General features: G+C 50.5%; 1 protein-coding gene across 1 annotated transcript; it reads left to right on the top strand.

Annotated features, from left to right (window-relative positions):
- Positions 1–1,849: 1,849 nt before the first annotated feature.
- On the top strand, positions 1,850–7,089 carry SLC35E1 (solute carrier family 35 member E1). The gene is made up of 6 exons (XM_068174289.1): positions 1,850–2,267; positions 3,607–3,677; positions 4,016–4,153; positions 4,764–4,889; positions 5,359–5,604; positions 6,217–7,089. Exons 1-6 carry the CDS (start codon positions 1,874–1,876, stop codon positions 6,451–6,453), a joined length of 1,212 nt encoding a protein of 403 aa, XP_068030390.1. The 5' UTR covers positions 1,850–1,873; the 3' UTR covers positions 6,454–7,089.
- Positions 7,090–12,306: the final 5,217 nt, after the last annotated feature.

Consider the following 12,306-nt stretch of genomic DNA (forward strand, 5'->3'; position numbering starts at 1 on the left):
GATAACCCAACTGCTGACAATGTACCTCAAAGTCTAAAGAGATCAGATTTCATCTTTTCGTCTCGGTAACTTTGTAATGTTTTGTTCCTGTTTGTTACAGTGCTTTCTGAAGCAGCCTGGGGTGTAGAAAGTGAAGGATTTCTATTATCTGTAATTGCTTTAATATTTGGGACTGTGTTGTTTGATGCAGTCCCCAGGGTTGGGCTTCTGTTCAGGGGGTTGGGGAGGGGACACTGTACCAAAAATATTCCTGGGTTTAGTGATGTTAACTCTGTTAACCCATCTGTGCTGGAGATGAGCCTTGGCAAGAGCTGTCCTGCCTTGGAGGGTAGAGTCAAGCTCTGCCCTGACTTTCAAAGGAAGGTGCTCCTGGCCAGGCCTGCATTGTGTTGGTTCATTCCCTGGAATACAAGTGATGAAGTCTGGTTTATTTTTAAGTCATTCTTGTTCATCATTTATGATCCGACTGTTACCGAAATGTATGGGTATCTCAGAAATAACAATGTCTGTGTGCTTCCATTTCTGAAATCTGAGGTCTGAGAGTGAAACCAGAAGTGGTTACCAAAAATTGCGTCCAAGTGTATTTTCAGTTTACTTCCATTTTATCCTTCTGCAGTTGCCGAGGTTGAGCAGTGTGGTTTAGAGCTGGGGAAAGTTCCTGTCCTGCAGTTCAGATTTGATGGTAGAGGGCTAAGCTGCTGGTCCTTTTGGAAATGCTTAAGTTTCGTTTATGTAAAAAAGTACTGTGCATCTTTTCTCCCCCGGCCCTTCCTCCCTCCTTCCCTGAATGGTCCCATTTAGGAACAGGGTCCGTGCTCTTTGGAGGCCTTTGAATTCAGGAAATGACAAAGTATTACTTGATAAATTCCATCTTTTTCTGCACCGCTTCCATTTCTGGAGCAATTAATGGCCCTTGACTGCACTGGGTGAGGTGATACCCGAAGCTCATCACAGCTTTCAGATTCCACCCAAACTGCCTGTGCTGGTGCTCCTCTCTTGGAGGAAGCACCAGGAATCAGACCCAGCCCTTTCCCTGGTGGTACAAAAACTGCTGGAGAAATTCCCTCCCGATGCAAGCTTTAAATCTTGTTCCTTGCTGAGTTCATTGCTGCTGTAAGGGGTCAACTCACTTGTGCGTCCTCCAGGGTGAGATGAGGCTTGACAATCTTTATTTCAGCATGCCAGTATAACCAGTTCTGTGAGCTCCAACAAATGTGAATAAGTTTACAAGGTGATATTTTTTTGTCAATTTTGTAAACAAGTTCAAATGAAGTTTACCATGTGCGTACCTGCTGTGTACTCTCATTTGTGCATGACTCAGTTTCTCTGCTATTGCCGCCTCCTACCTCTCTCGCAAAATTTCTCCTTCTAATCCTAAAACCTGAAGTTAAAACACTGCCATTTCTTCCCTGTCAACAGATGACATGAAATGGCTCACCAGCAAATCTCTGGGGAGTCGCCATGACCCAAAACGCGCGTTTTTATGGGCAAGTTAATTCTGCAGAAATGTCTGCTGACAGGGTGCATGGATAAACCGGGCTCTACAGCACCCCGTCCTGCCTGCCAGCTACTCACCCATCCTTTACCTGGCGTTAGTTTTAAAGGTCGGGAGCGATGCTCGCGGTGCCTCCGAGCCCGTGACCTTCGCTCCGTCCCTGCCCTGCGCTCCGCTGTCCGAGGGCCGGCGCTGCCGAGCCCTGGGGCGGCTCCGCTGCCCCGCACGCCGTCCCGCCGCTCGGGCCCCGCTCGGGCCCCGCGGGGCCGGGCCGGCCGCGGGAAGTGACGCCCGGGGCCGCGGGGGCGCCGCGCCCGCCCCGCCCCAGGAAGCGACGCGCTGGCGGCCGCGCTGACGTTCGGCGGCGGCAGCGGAGCGATGGCGGCGCCGCTGGCGGCTCCGGGCGGCGCCGGGGCCGGGCCCGGGGCCGGGGCGGCGCGGGGCGGGCGCGGGCCGGCGCTGCGGGAGGGGGCGCGGGTGTCGGCGCTGTGCCTCGCCTGGTACGGGCTGAGCGCCGGCGGCAACGTGGTCAACAAGCTGCTGCTCGGCGGCTTCCCGCGGCCCGTCACCGTGTCGCTCTTCCACATCCTGGGGCTGTGCGGGCTCCTGCCGCCGCTGCTCCGCGCCTGGCGCGTCCCGCCCGCCGGCCCCGCGCAGCTGCCGCCCCGCGCCTACCCCCGCTACATCCTCCCGCTCGCCTTCGGCAAGTACTTCGCCTCCGTGTCCGCGCACGTCTCGCTCTGGAGGGTCCCCGTGTCCTACGCGCACACAGGTGAGGGCTGCGGGGTGCCCGGGGCATGTCCCGGCGCCGGCTGTGCTCGTATGGCGGTGCCCGCGGGGGTGTCCTGGGGGCCAGCGGGGATTCCTGCCCACCGGGGTGACCTGAAGCCTGGTGTGTGCTCGTGTGGACAGGTGGTGCAGTGTGCCGGTGCCCACTGTGTGCTCTGGGTGCCCAATGTGCTGTCCCAGTGCCCACTGTGTGCTCTGGGTGCCCAATGTGCTGTCCCAGTGCCCACTGTGTGCTCTGGGTGCCCACTGTGTGCTCTGGGTGCCCACTGTGTGCTCTGGGTGCCAAGTGCAGTGTCCCGGTGCCCACTGTGTGCTCTGGGTGCCCAGTGCAGTGTCCCAGTGCCCACTGTGTGCTCTGGGTGCCCAGTGCAGTGTCCCAGTGCCCACTGTGTGCTCTGGGTGCCCAGTGCAGTGTCCCAGTGCCCACTGTGTGCTCTGGGTGCCCAGTGCAGTGTCCCAGTGCCCACTGTGTGCTCTGGGTGCCCAGTGCAGTGTCCCAGTGCCCACTGTGTGCTCTGGGTGCCCAGTGCAGTGTCCCAGTGCCCACTGTGTGCTCTGGGTGCCCAGTGCAGTGTCCCAGTGCCCACTGTGTGCTCTGGGTGCCCAGTGCAGTGTCCCAGTGCCCACTGTGTGCTCTGGGTGCCCAATGTGCTGTCCCAGTGCCCACTGTGTGCTCTGGGTGCCCAGTGTGCTGTCCCAGTGCCCACTGTGTGCTCTGGGTGCCCACTGTGTGCTCTGGGTGCCCAGTTCAGTGTGCCGGTGCCCACTGTGTGCTCTGGGTGCCCAGTGCAGTGTCCCAGTGCCCACTGTGTGCTCTGGGTGCCCAGTGCAGTGTCCCGGTGCCCACTGTGTGCTCTGGGTGCCCAGTGCAGTATCCTGGTGCCCACTGTGTGCTCTGGGTGCCCAATGTGCTGTCCCAGTGCCCACTGTGTGCTCTGGGTGCCCAGTGCAGTGTCCCAGTGCCCACTGTGTGCTCTGGGTGCCCACTGTGTGCTCTGGGTGCCCAGTGCAGTGTCCCAGTGCCCACTCTGTGCTCGTACAGGTATCCAGTGTGCTGTCCCAGTGCTCCCTGTGTGTTCTGTAGGTTCCCACAGCTGTGCCCCTGTCCCTAGTGTCTGCTGGCACCAGATCCAGGGCCAGTGCCCCGGTGTTTGCCCTGTGGGTGCCCAGAGCACCAAGGTCCCGTTGGTACAAGTGTCCAGGACAGGGACAGGGAGGGAGGATCCATCCTGGGCCTGGCTGAGCCCCTGCTCCATCCCTGTGCTCGTGGTGGTTGGTGGAGTTGTCCCACGTCCCCACGGATGTTTTCTTGCTGTCCCCAGTGAAAGCCACGATGCCGATCTGGGTGGTTCTGCTCTCACGGATCATCATGAAGGAAAAGCAGACGACGAAGGTGCGGACAGGTTTGCTGAGGTTTCTTTTCTTGGCGGTGCTTGGGGGGTGCTGTGCTGGCTGGGGGCAGCAGAGCTCAGGCTTTGGGTGGATTTTGTGACTGGAATTAGATTATGCAGATTTTAGAAATCCCTTTTCCTTTTACTGTGAGTGTAGAACACATCCAGACAATGACCAGGGCGATGCTGTCTGATGCACTGGAGTTGTCAGTGTCTACTGCAGTGATTTAAATTTCCTTGGACTACCACAGTAAAATGGTTGATCCCTGAATCAGCAGGAGGTATAAACTCTGGTGGAAATCCTTAGCAGATGCAATTTACCCCTCTGTCCCTGCTGCAGGTGTACCTGTCTCTGATCCCCATCATCACTGGTGTCCTGCTGGCCACGGTCACAGAGCTGTCCTTCGACATGTGGGGGCTCATCAGTGCACTTGCTGCTACCCTGTGCTTTTCACTTCAGAACATCTTCTCAAAGAAGGTACCAGCTCTGTTCACAGCCCTGGGATCACCCTTCAGCAGGACAGGGTGTCATTGCAGTTACATAAATCTATTCTTTCCAGTTGGCTTTGCAGTCAGGCAAGCCCAGAGGGATGGTTGTTACTTTGTGTGTGTGTGTGTTCCCTGCAGCTCTTCCTACCTGTTGAAGCTGTTACACTGAGTTTATCCTGAGCCCTTTCTTTACTCTTCAACGTGGATTTTTTTTTCTGATGGCAATTCAGTAGTGCTTAAATTCAACAGTTCATTTAATGTATCTTGTTATATCAAATCATTCCTCTGTGCTGAACAAGTCACTGTCAACACTGGGCACTCCTTGAAACTACAGTAACAAAATTAAAGTGTGTGGTTTGGCTCTATTTAGTTACAAAATGGTTTCTGTTTTGTAGAGCTATTAATATTCATTTTAATATCTTGTTGATACTAAGAGGCACCACTCAAAAAACCATTGTTTTTCAAAGAGACATCAGTTTTCCTTTGGTCACGCTAATATGAAATTAATACTCTAAGGGTATTTACTTATTTTCCTAATTTACCTGTCCCCTAAAGCAGTTTCTGTTTCCTGACTGCTGTTCAATAATGGCTCTTGTCAGGTGCTGAGAGATTCCCGAATTCATCATCTTCGGTTGCTGAACATCCTGGGGTGCCACGCTGTGTTCTTCATGATCCCAACGTGGGTTCTGGTGGATCTTTCTTCCTTCTTGGTAGAGAATGACTTGGTAAGTGCTGAATTTAGAGAACTGTTTGCTATTATGAAAGAAAAGAGGAAAAAACAAAAAAAACAAACTCCAGCACCCAACCAGAAAAGTGCACTGAAGTGTTTCAGTGTAGTTCTTGTCAGTGTGGAAGGAAATGTTGTGGAACACCTGCAGATTGTTTCACATGAGTTAACAAAGTGTTTGTTGTGAGAATTCCCGTCAGGGTTAGGAGAGGCAGTTTATGGGACAGCATAAATTTCAGGAGTTGGGAGCTGGAGGCAGGAACAAACGCTCCAGAGCGCGTGGGGAATGTCCTCCTCTGGTTTCTCTGAGTTGGGAGTTGCATAAAGCAACTGCTTGGGGGCCTCTTTAGAGCTCAGTGCAGACATTCCTCCCTCCAATGGCAGGTAAGAAGTGCCTCAAGGCCGTGTTTGTGTTGTTACCTGAAACCTGAGATAATTTTTTCCTCCTGCTGTTTGCTTTGCCACAGAGCTCCATGTCTCATTGGTCCTGGACCTTGATGCTGCTCATAATCAGTGGATTCTGTAATTTTGCCCAGAACGTGATTGCCTTCAGTATCCTTAACCTGATCAGCCCCCTGAGTTACTCTGTGGCCAATGCCACCAAGAGAATCATGGTGATCACCGTGTCCCTGATCATGCTGCGCAACCCCGTCACCAGCACCAACGTCCTGGGCATGATGACAGCCATCCTCGGGGTCTTCCTGTACAACAAGGTAAGGCACTTCTTTCTTTATTCACCAGGAAACACAGCTCAAGCAGTCCAGTAGCTTTGAATCGGTTTTTGTAAAAGTTAAGAGCTACCTGAGCAAAAATAGACAACGCAGAGGGCACAAGGCTCCATTGCAGAGGAGGGATGGGCATGGCCCAGGTGAAGGACTTGGGTCACACCAGCTGCTGGGCCTCTCACAGAATCAAATTTTGATCTTAAACTTTTCTTGAGAAGGGAATTAACTCAGAATCTCTTGAGCAAAAGACCAGCTTGTTTGTTTGGCGTGTGAGAGGAGTGAGGTTTTTATTAGAAGCCACTGATATTTTAAGACTCTAACAAAAAAAGTGATGTGACTGTAGGACCGTCTGCTTTTTCTGGGTATGGAATGTGTAATGTGTCTGGGTGGTGTCTTAGGTGGTATCTAAGAAAATCTGCCTTCACTGAAGGGTTGTCAGGCCTTGCAGGGGCTGCCCAGGGAGGTTTGGAGTGCCCATCCCTGGAGGTGTCCAGGGAAGGCCTGGACGTGGCACTCAGTGCTCTGGGCAGAGCTTGGACTTGATCATCTCGGATTTTCCCAGCCTGAATGATCCTGTGAGAAACTTTCTTCCTTTCCCAGACAAAATACGACGCAAACCAAGAGGCAAAGAAGCAGCAGCTGCTCCCAGTGACCACTGGAGACCTGGTGAACTTGGAACGGCACCGAAACCCTCCTGAAAAGTCCCAAAATGGACTCACAGCCTTTGCCCAGCACGGGGACTTCCAGTACGGCCGCAGCAATGTCCTCACAGACCACTTCCAGTACAACAGGCAGAACTATCCAACATCCTACAACCTGAATCGTTTTGATATTTAGGATCCTGGCAGACAGGTACAGACTGTGATATCAAAGTGTTCCCGGCATTATCAGAAAACTTTTAGTACATCCATGAATGTCACCAAGCCATTGAACTGTGCAGGTTTGGCAGCAGGGCAGGTGCATGTGGAGGGGAGTGGTGCAGGACCTGCAGCTGCTGCTGGGCAGAGCTTTAAACCTGGAACAGCCAGACCTGACACTGGAACCAAACCCACAGAGCAGATCCTGGGGAGGTGCACGTGTCACTGCAGAGTGGAACATCTGTCACTGCTCCTTTCAGAGTCTGCCAGCTGGTTGTTCTCTTGGCAGCTGAATTCTGGCCAGTATCTTGTTTCCATGCTGGTAATGTCACCTTTAACTTGTTCTCTAACAACGGTTCAGTGATCCTTTTAATGAAGCTTTCAGGAAGAAGTGAAAGCAAGGGGTACTTGTGCTGATCAGGATTTGTCTGGGGAGGATTGGCTGAGGTGGATCAGCTGCAGGCAGGTAAACTCGAGTTCATCTCCAGCATCTGTGCAACTTCTTGTGGATAGTCACAACTCTTGTGCCTCTGCCTTCAGCCCTGGATGACAAACCAGAAGTGTTTCTGGAGGAGCAGGCAGTGGAAGGATTGATCTCTCCCACAACTGCTTCAGGCACAGAAAAACACAGTTCTCCAAATCACTGGTCATGGCAGAGGACAACCAAGCCCAACTTAAATCATCCTTGTTTTCTGAATTATGTAGTCCTGTAACTCCAGACATTGCTATCCCCTGGCCATGCAGGAAACTCCTTCACAAATAAAAGTGTTTGGAATAATATGATTTTATTTTTTTACTTGCTTCACACCTGTTCCTTCAAAACTATTTTGTTGCTCTAGAAATGGAAAGGTGAAAGGTGTTTTGTTCTCAGTTTTATGCACAAGTTATGCTCTCTTAAATGAGTTATATGTTTTGAATGCATTGATTTGAACAATCATCATTATTAATTGTTTCTTAAAACTTTTTAGCCCCTAATTGTTTGGGTTTTTAAAATGTCTCAATTACTGCTGTTGGAGTAGCTGTGTGGATTTAGCCTGACTTCCCCTTCCTGCTGAAAGAAGTTCAATTTTGTATCCTGTGCTGTTCCTGCAACTCCCCTGGCTCGAATAGGAAATGAAAGAAAAACTGTTTGAATCAGAAGTAAATAGATAATTTATGGTTAAGAACTGATCCAGTATAAATTCTAGACAAGGTGATTGTGTGTGTCAGGTACTGCATTTGTGCATGGAAGGGATGAAACTTGGCTTTCCTTCCTTTGAGTGAAAGTCCTTGGAATGAAGTGAAACCCAACTTGGAACTTGGGTTTCACTGAATCCGAATTTTCTGCTGTTGCTTTAGTAAAAGATTTTAGGGGCCTTCTTTCCTTCCCAGACTGTTGTACAGTGAGACTTTGACAGCATACATTTTATGCTTTTAACCAGAGAGGTACCAGACACCAGTGACAGGGTGTGTCACAGAACACTCCTCTTATTTATTGCTTTAAAATGACCATTTCCACGATGTGAGATGATGATTTGGCTCCTTTCTGGATAATAAAGAATTTATTTTTAAGTGCACAATCAAGCTGATCTTATTCTTTTGGCTGCTGGGGTGGTAGCTACATGAACAGCCTTCCACCAGAGAGTCCAAAAGAGGAAATGGTCCTTCTGAAATGTGAGAGAAGGGTTAAAAATGCTGCAGCTGTTTGTGAGCAGAACTTCTGGCCTTGACTGGAGTTCAGTGTGTTCATGCTAGCTGAGAATTTTGGTAGAAAATCTAAATGAATCTGTCCCTAATCAAGGTGAACAAGGTCATGAGGAAATCTTTCCTTCGGATGAAATTTCTTTTGCCTGTTCCAGTATTAATGTGTGTATAATTATTGCTTTTCAATATGGGGAAAATGCCAAATGTGTATTTCTAGGGCTCATTTCCCAACATTTCAATGTTTTTACCTGCAAATAACAAGGGTTTGGTGGACTCTGGATTGGGATTAGGTGCTGACTCTGCAAAGACTGATTTGAGGATGAGAGATTCAGGCTGAGATTGTCAGGAGGGGCTGAAGTTCTCCAGCTGCTTTCAAAGGGTGTGACCTGGTAAATTCCTGCAAACGCTGACTTGTGGTCTTTGTGCCTCAGTTTCCCTTTTGGAAAATGGAGGTGATTCTTCTCTACATCACAGGGGGTAAAATACCAGAAAAAAAGTGGCAGTGGGGCCCCAGAGATGTGCAGGCATCCTCTGAGTTCATCTGTCCATCCTCTGCTGTGCCATGTTCCTACAACCTCAGCTGCTACAGGGAGTAAATAAAAAGCAGATCAGAGGCTTTATTAAATAGATTCAGATTTGTTTCCTTTTAAAGAACATAACCAAACCTCTTCTGGCAAATGTTTTCAGAGTAAGCTTGCCCTGCACACTTACCAGGGCAGCTTTTAAGCTCAGCTTTTTCTGTAGTCTTGGCAGCAGCTGAGGGTTTCCTGTTCAGAACTGTCCCAAATTCCAGTGTGGGCCCGTGGCCTCACTCCTGTCTCTGAAACAAAACTCCTGTGCTTGCAGGGCCTGGCCCAAAATGAGGATATCCCATGAGGACAATGGGTCCATTTAGAGCCCAGGGAGTGAAGGTGTTCCCTGGAGAGCTCCTGCTGCTCCAGCCCAGGCCTGTGGGCAGCAGGGATGGTTGGGTGTGGTGCAGGTTTAATTAAAACTGTCAGGTTACACGGGGTGGTTTTGCTGGATCCCAAATCCCAGTCCTTAAGCAATATTGCCCACATTCAGGGAAAGGAACTTCCTGACACTGCTGTCATAATTTTAATCTTGGACCTCTGCAAGATTTTTGGTGTGGCCAAGTGAGGTGTTTGTTTCAAGCTGGTTTGTAAATGAGTGGCGTGTTTGACTCTGTACACAGGGCTGCAGGAAGGACAGAAAAGCTGGAATAAAGAGGGCAAAGTCTACACAACTGTGTACAATGACCCTGTTATTAAATCAAAGCCAAGGGTTTGGGTTTATTCCTTGCAGGAAGCTCTGGGAGTGTCATAATGGCCACTGGTGAGGAGCTGGGTGGATGTTCTCACACACAAATGCTGTAACCAGGGTTAGAACACAGGCACTGGACTCCCTTGAGATATTCTGATTTTCACTATGCATTTTTTACACATAAATACTTCACAACATTGAAAAACCTCTTCCCCAAGCAGCCCTGGGTAGTTGTGGAAATGAGAAAACCAATCTCTCCCCACTCCACGTGGGTGTTCTGGTGGTAGTTCCAAAGAGGATTTGGTGCTCTTTACAAATATTCCCCCTGCAGGTTCAATTTTAGTACCCAGTGGTGGTAAGAGTATCTTTATCATCTGGTAAAATGCTTGTGGTTTTTAAATAACTGAATGCTAAATAAAATTGAGGCAAGACTTAGGCTTTGTAAGTGCACAGTGACTTGTAAAAATAGTGTTGGTATTTTGGGGTCAACTCATGATGATTTCCAAAGCTCAGTTTTCCTTTCCAATGTGTTCAAACCCATTTTTTTCTGATGCAGCATTTTGCAGCAGAATGAACTTCTGCCATGTGGCTCTTTGTGAAACAGGTGCAATATAAATAAATGGAAAATTTTGTTTTTCCAAGGCTTACATTTCCGGGTTGTGCTGTGAGCTGTTAAAAACAATTCTGAAATCTCTTTGTGGTGATGTTCCAGGGCAGTGAAATGACTTTGTTAACCCAGAAGTGACAGTGTGCAGATATCCATGGGGTACCCAGCTTTTTTTGGTGCTATTTTATGGCAGACCTGCTATAAATTGATGGGAATATGGGTGAGTTTCCCAAAAAAACCCAAACCAAGCCCACACTCCCTCCTGTGTGGAATCCTGCCCTTCAGCACACGAAGGTTTCTGGGTTGTTTTCCTGTTCAGCTGTTGTTCTGTGAAGTTCTGGATGGCACTGGGGTCCCTGTGGATCCCGCTGGGATCCCTTACGGAACAACCACACTGCGACTTCCAGCTCCCGGGACTCCTCCCTGCCTTCACCAGCAGTTCAGACGGTTTTTGGTGGATCCCTCTGCAGCAAGTCCCCGGTGTCACCGTGCTGGGGCCAGCAGTGTGTCCCCATTGTCATGGTGCAGGGGACAGCAGCGAGTCCCAATGTCACCGTGCTGGGGACAGCAGTGTGTCCCAATGTCACCGTGCTGGGGCCAGCAGTGTGTCCCAATGTCACCGTGCAGGGGACAGCAGTGTGTCCCAATGTCACCGCGCTGGGGACAGCAGTGTGTCCCCATTGTCACTGTGCAGGGGACAGCAGCCAGTCCCCGGTGTCTCCATGCAGGGGACAGCAGTGTGTCCCCGGTGTCACCGTGCAGGGGACAGCAGCGTGTCCCCGGTATCACGGTGCAGGGGACAGCAGTGTGTCCCCGGTGTCGCCGGTGTCACCGTGCAGGGGACAGCAGCGTGTCCCCGGTGTCACCGTGCTGGGGACAGCAGCGTGTCCCCGGTGTCCCCGTGCTGGGGACAGCAGCGTGTCCCCGGTGTCCCCGTGCTGGGGACAGCAGCGTGTCCCCGGTGTCACCGTGCTGGGGACAGCAGCGTGTCCCCGGTGTCCCCGTGCTGGGGACAGCAGTGTGTCCCCGGTGTCCCCGGTGTCACCGTGCTGGGGACAGCAGTGTGCCCCCGGTGTCACCGTGCTGGGGACAGCAGCCAGTCCCCGGTGTCACCGTGCAGGGGACAGCAGCGTGTCCCCGGTGTCGCCGCGCCTCTCCTGCCCTGCAGTACCACCTTCAGCCAGGAGGCGGCACAGCGAGCCCTCAGGTCCTTGCAGTTCCTCACCCTCACCGCCAGGCGGCGGCAGCGATTTAAATGGAGCCAAAGTCTCAGCCTTGCCGAGACAGGGACAAATAAAACCAGAAACTTCTATTTCCTCCTTACAGCACCGATTTTCTTACATTTTAAAGGCCTTTATGTTCGTTTATATATATACAAAATTTATATCTGTATGTTCAAGACCTATATGTATCTGTATTCAGATTTCCTTCCTTCTAAAATTCTGTATATAGTACAGTAGATGAAGAGGGTTATTTGGAAATAACCCTCAGTTATTATAGAAATTAATATTATTTCTCAGTATGTTTATGAATAAGAAGTTTTAAAGGGAGGAATTAAAACAGGGACAGGAAGCCAGAGGTGGATGGAAGAAATAAAGATAGGCCATAGGGAAGAGAAGGAAGAATTAAAATTTGTGCCTGAGGGGCTCCACCACTGTGACATCACCCCAAACCTGTGAGCACGGCCCCAGGGGACACCTGTTCTTGCTCCCTCCTGCCTCCTCCTTCCCCTCCGCATCCCCAGAGTGCTGGGGGATGTGGGGCACCCTCTGCCCCACCTGTGGCCCCCAGGTGTTTGTGGTGCTGCTGCGGGGGGAGAGGATGTGACTTCTGACCCTGGGAGTATTCTCACCTTTGGCTTTCAGGTTTTTATGCTGAAGATGCAAAGCAATAAGGGGAGCAGGCTATCAGCATCAGAGGGAGGTGAACAGGGTGAGCACTGACCCCTAGACTGAACTCAGTCCTACTTTTCAGGCCTCCTTCCTTCTTCTTCCTCCTCTCTCTCCTTCCCCTTTTCTCCCAGCTTTACTTCTTCCTCCTCCTTCTACTCCCGTAATGACAGAAAACTAAAATGGAAATGTAGAAAGAATATTTAAACTTAATGGCACAAAGGAAATAATTAAAGACAGGCAGGGTCTGCCAGGCCCCTCCACATCCACAATGTCACAGATCTATCACTGCTCTTCAAATCTCACAGTGCTAGAAGCAGATTGTCTCTTTAATGATTTTTAAACCTCTCACGAGGTCACCAAAGACTCCAGAAACACAAAAAAAAACCAG

This window comes from Anomalospiza imberbis, chromosome 27, assembly GCF_031753505.1.
Source record: "Anomalospiza imberbis isolate Cuckoo-Finch-1a 21T00152 chromosome 27, ASM3175350v1, whole genome shotgun sequence".
Taxonomy (NCBI): Eukaryota; Metazoa; Chordata; class Aves; order Passeriformes; family Viduidae; genus Anomalospiza; species Anomalospiza imberbis.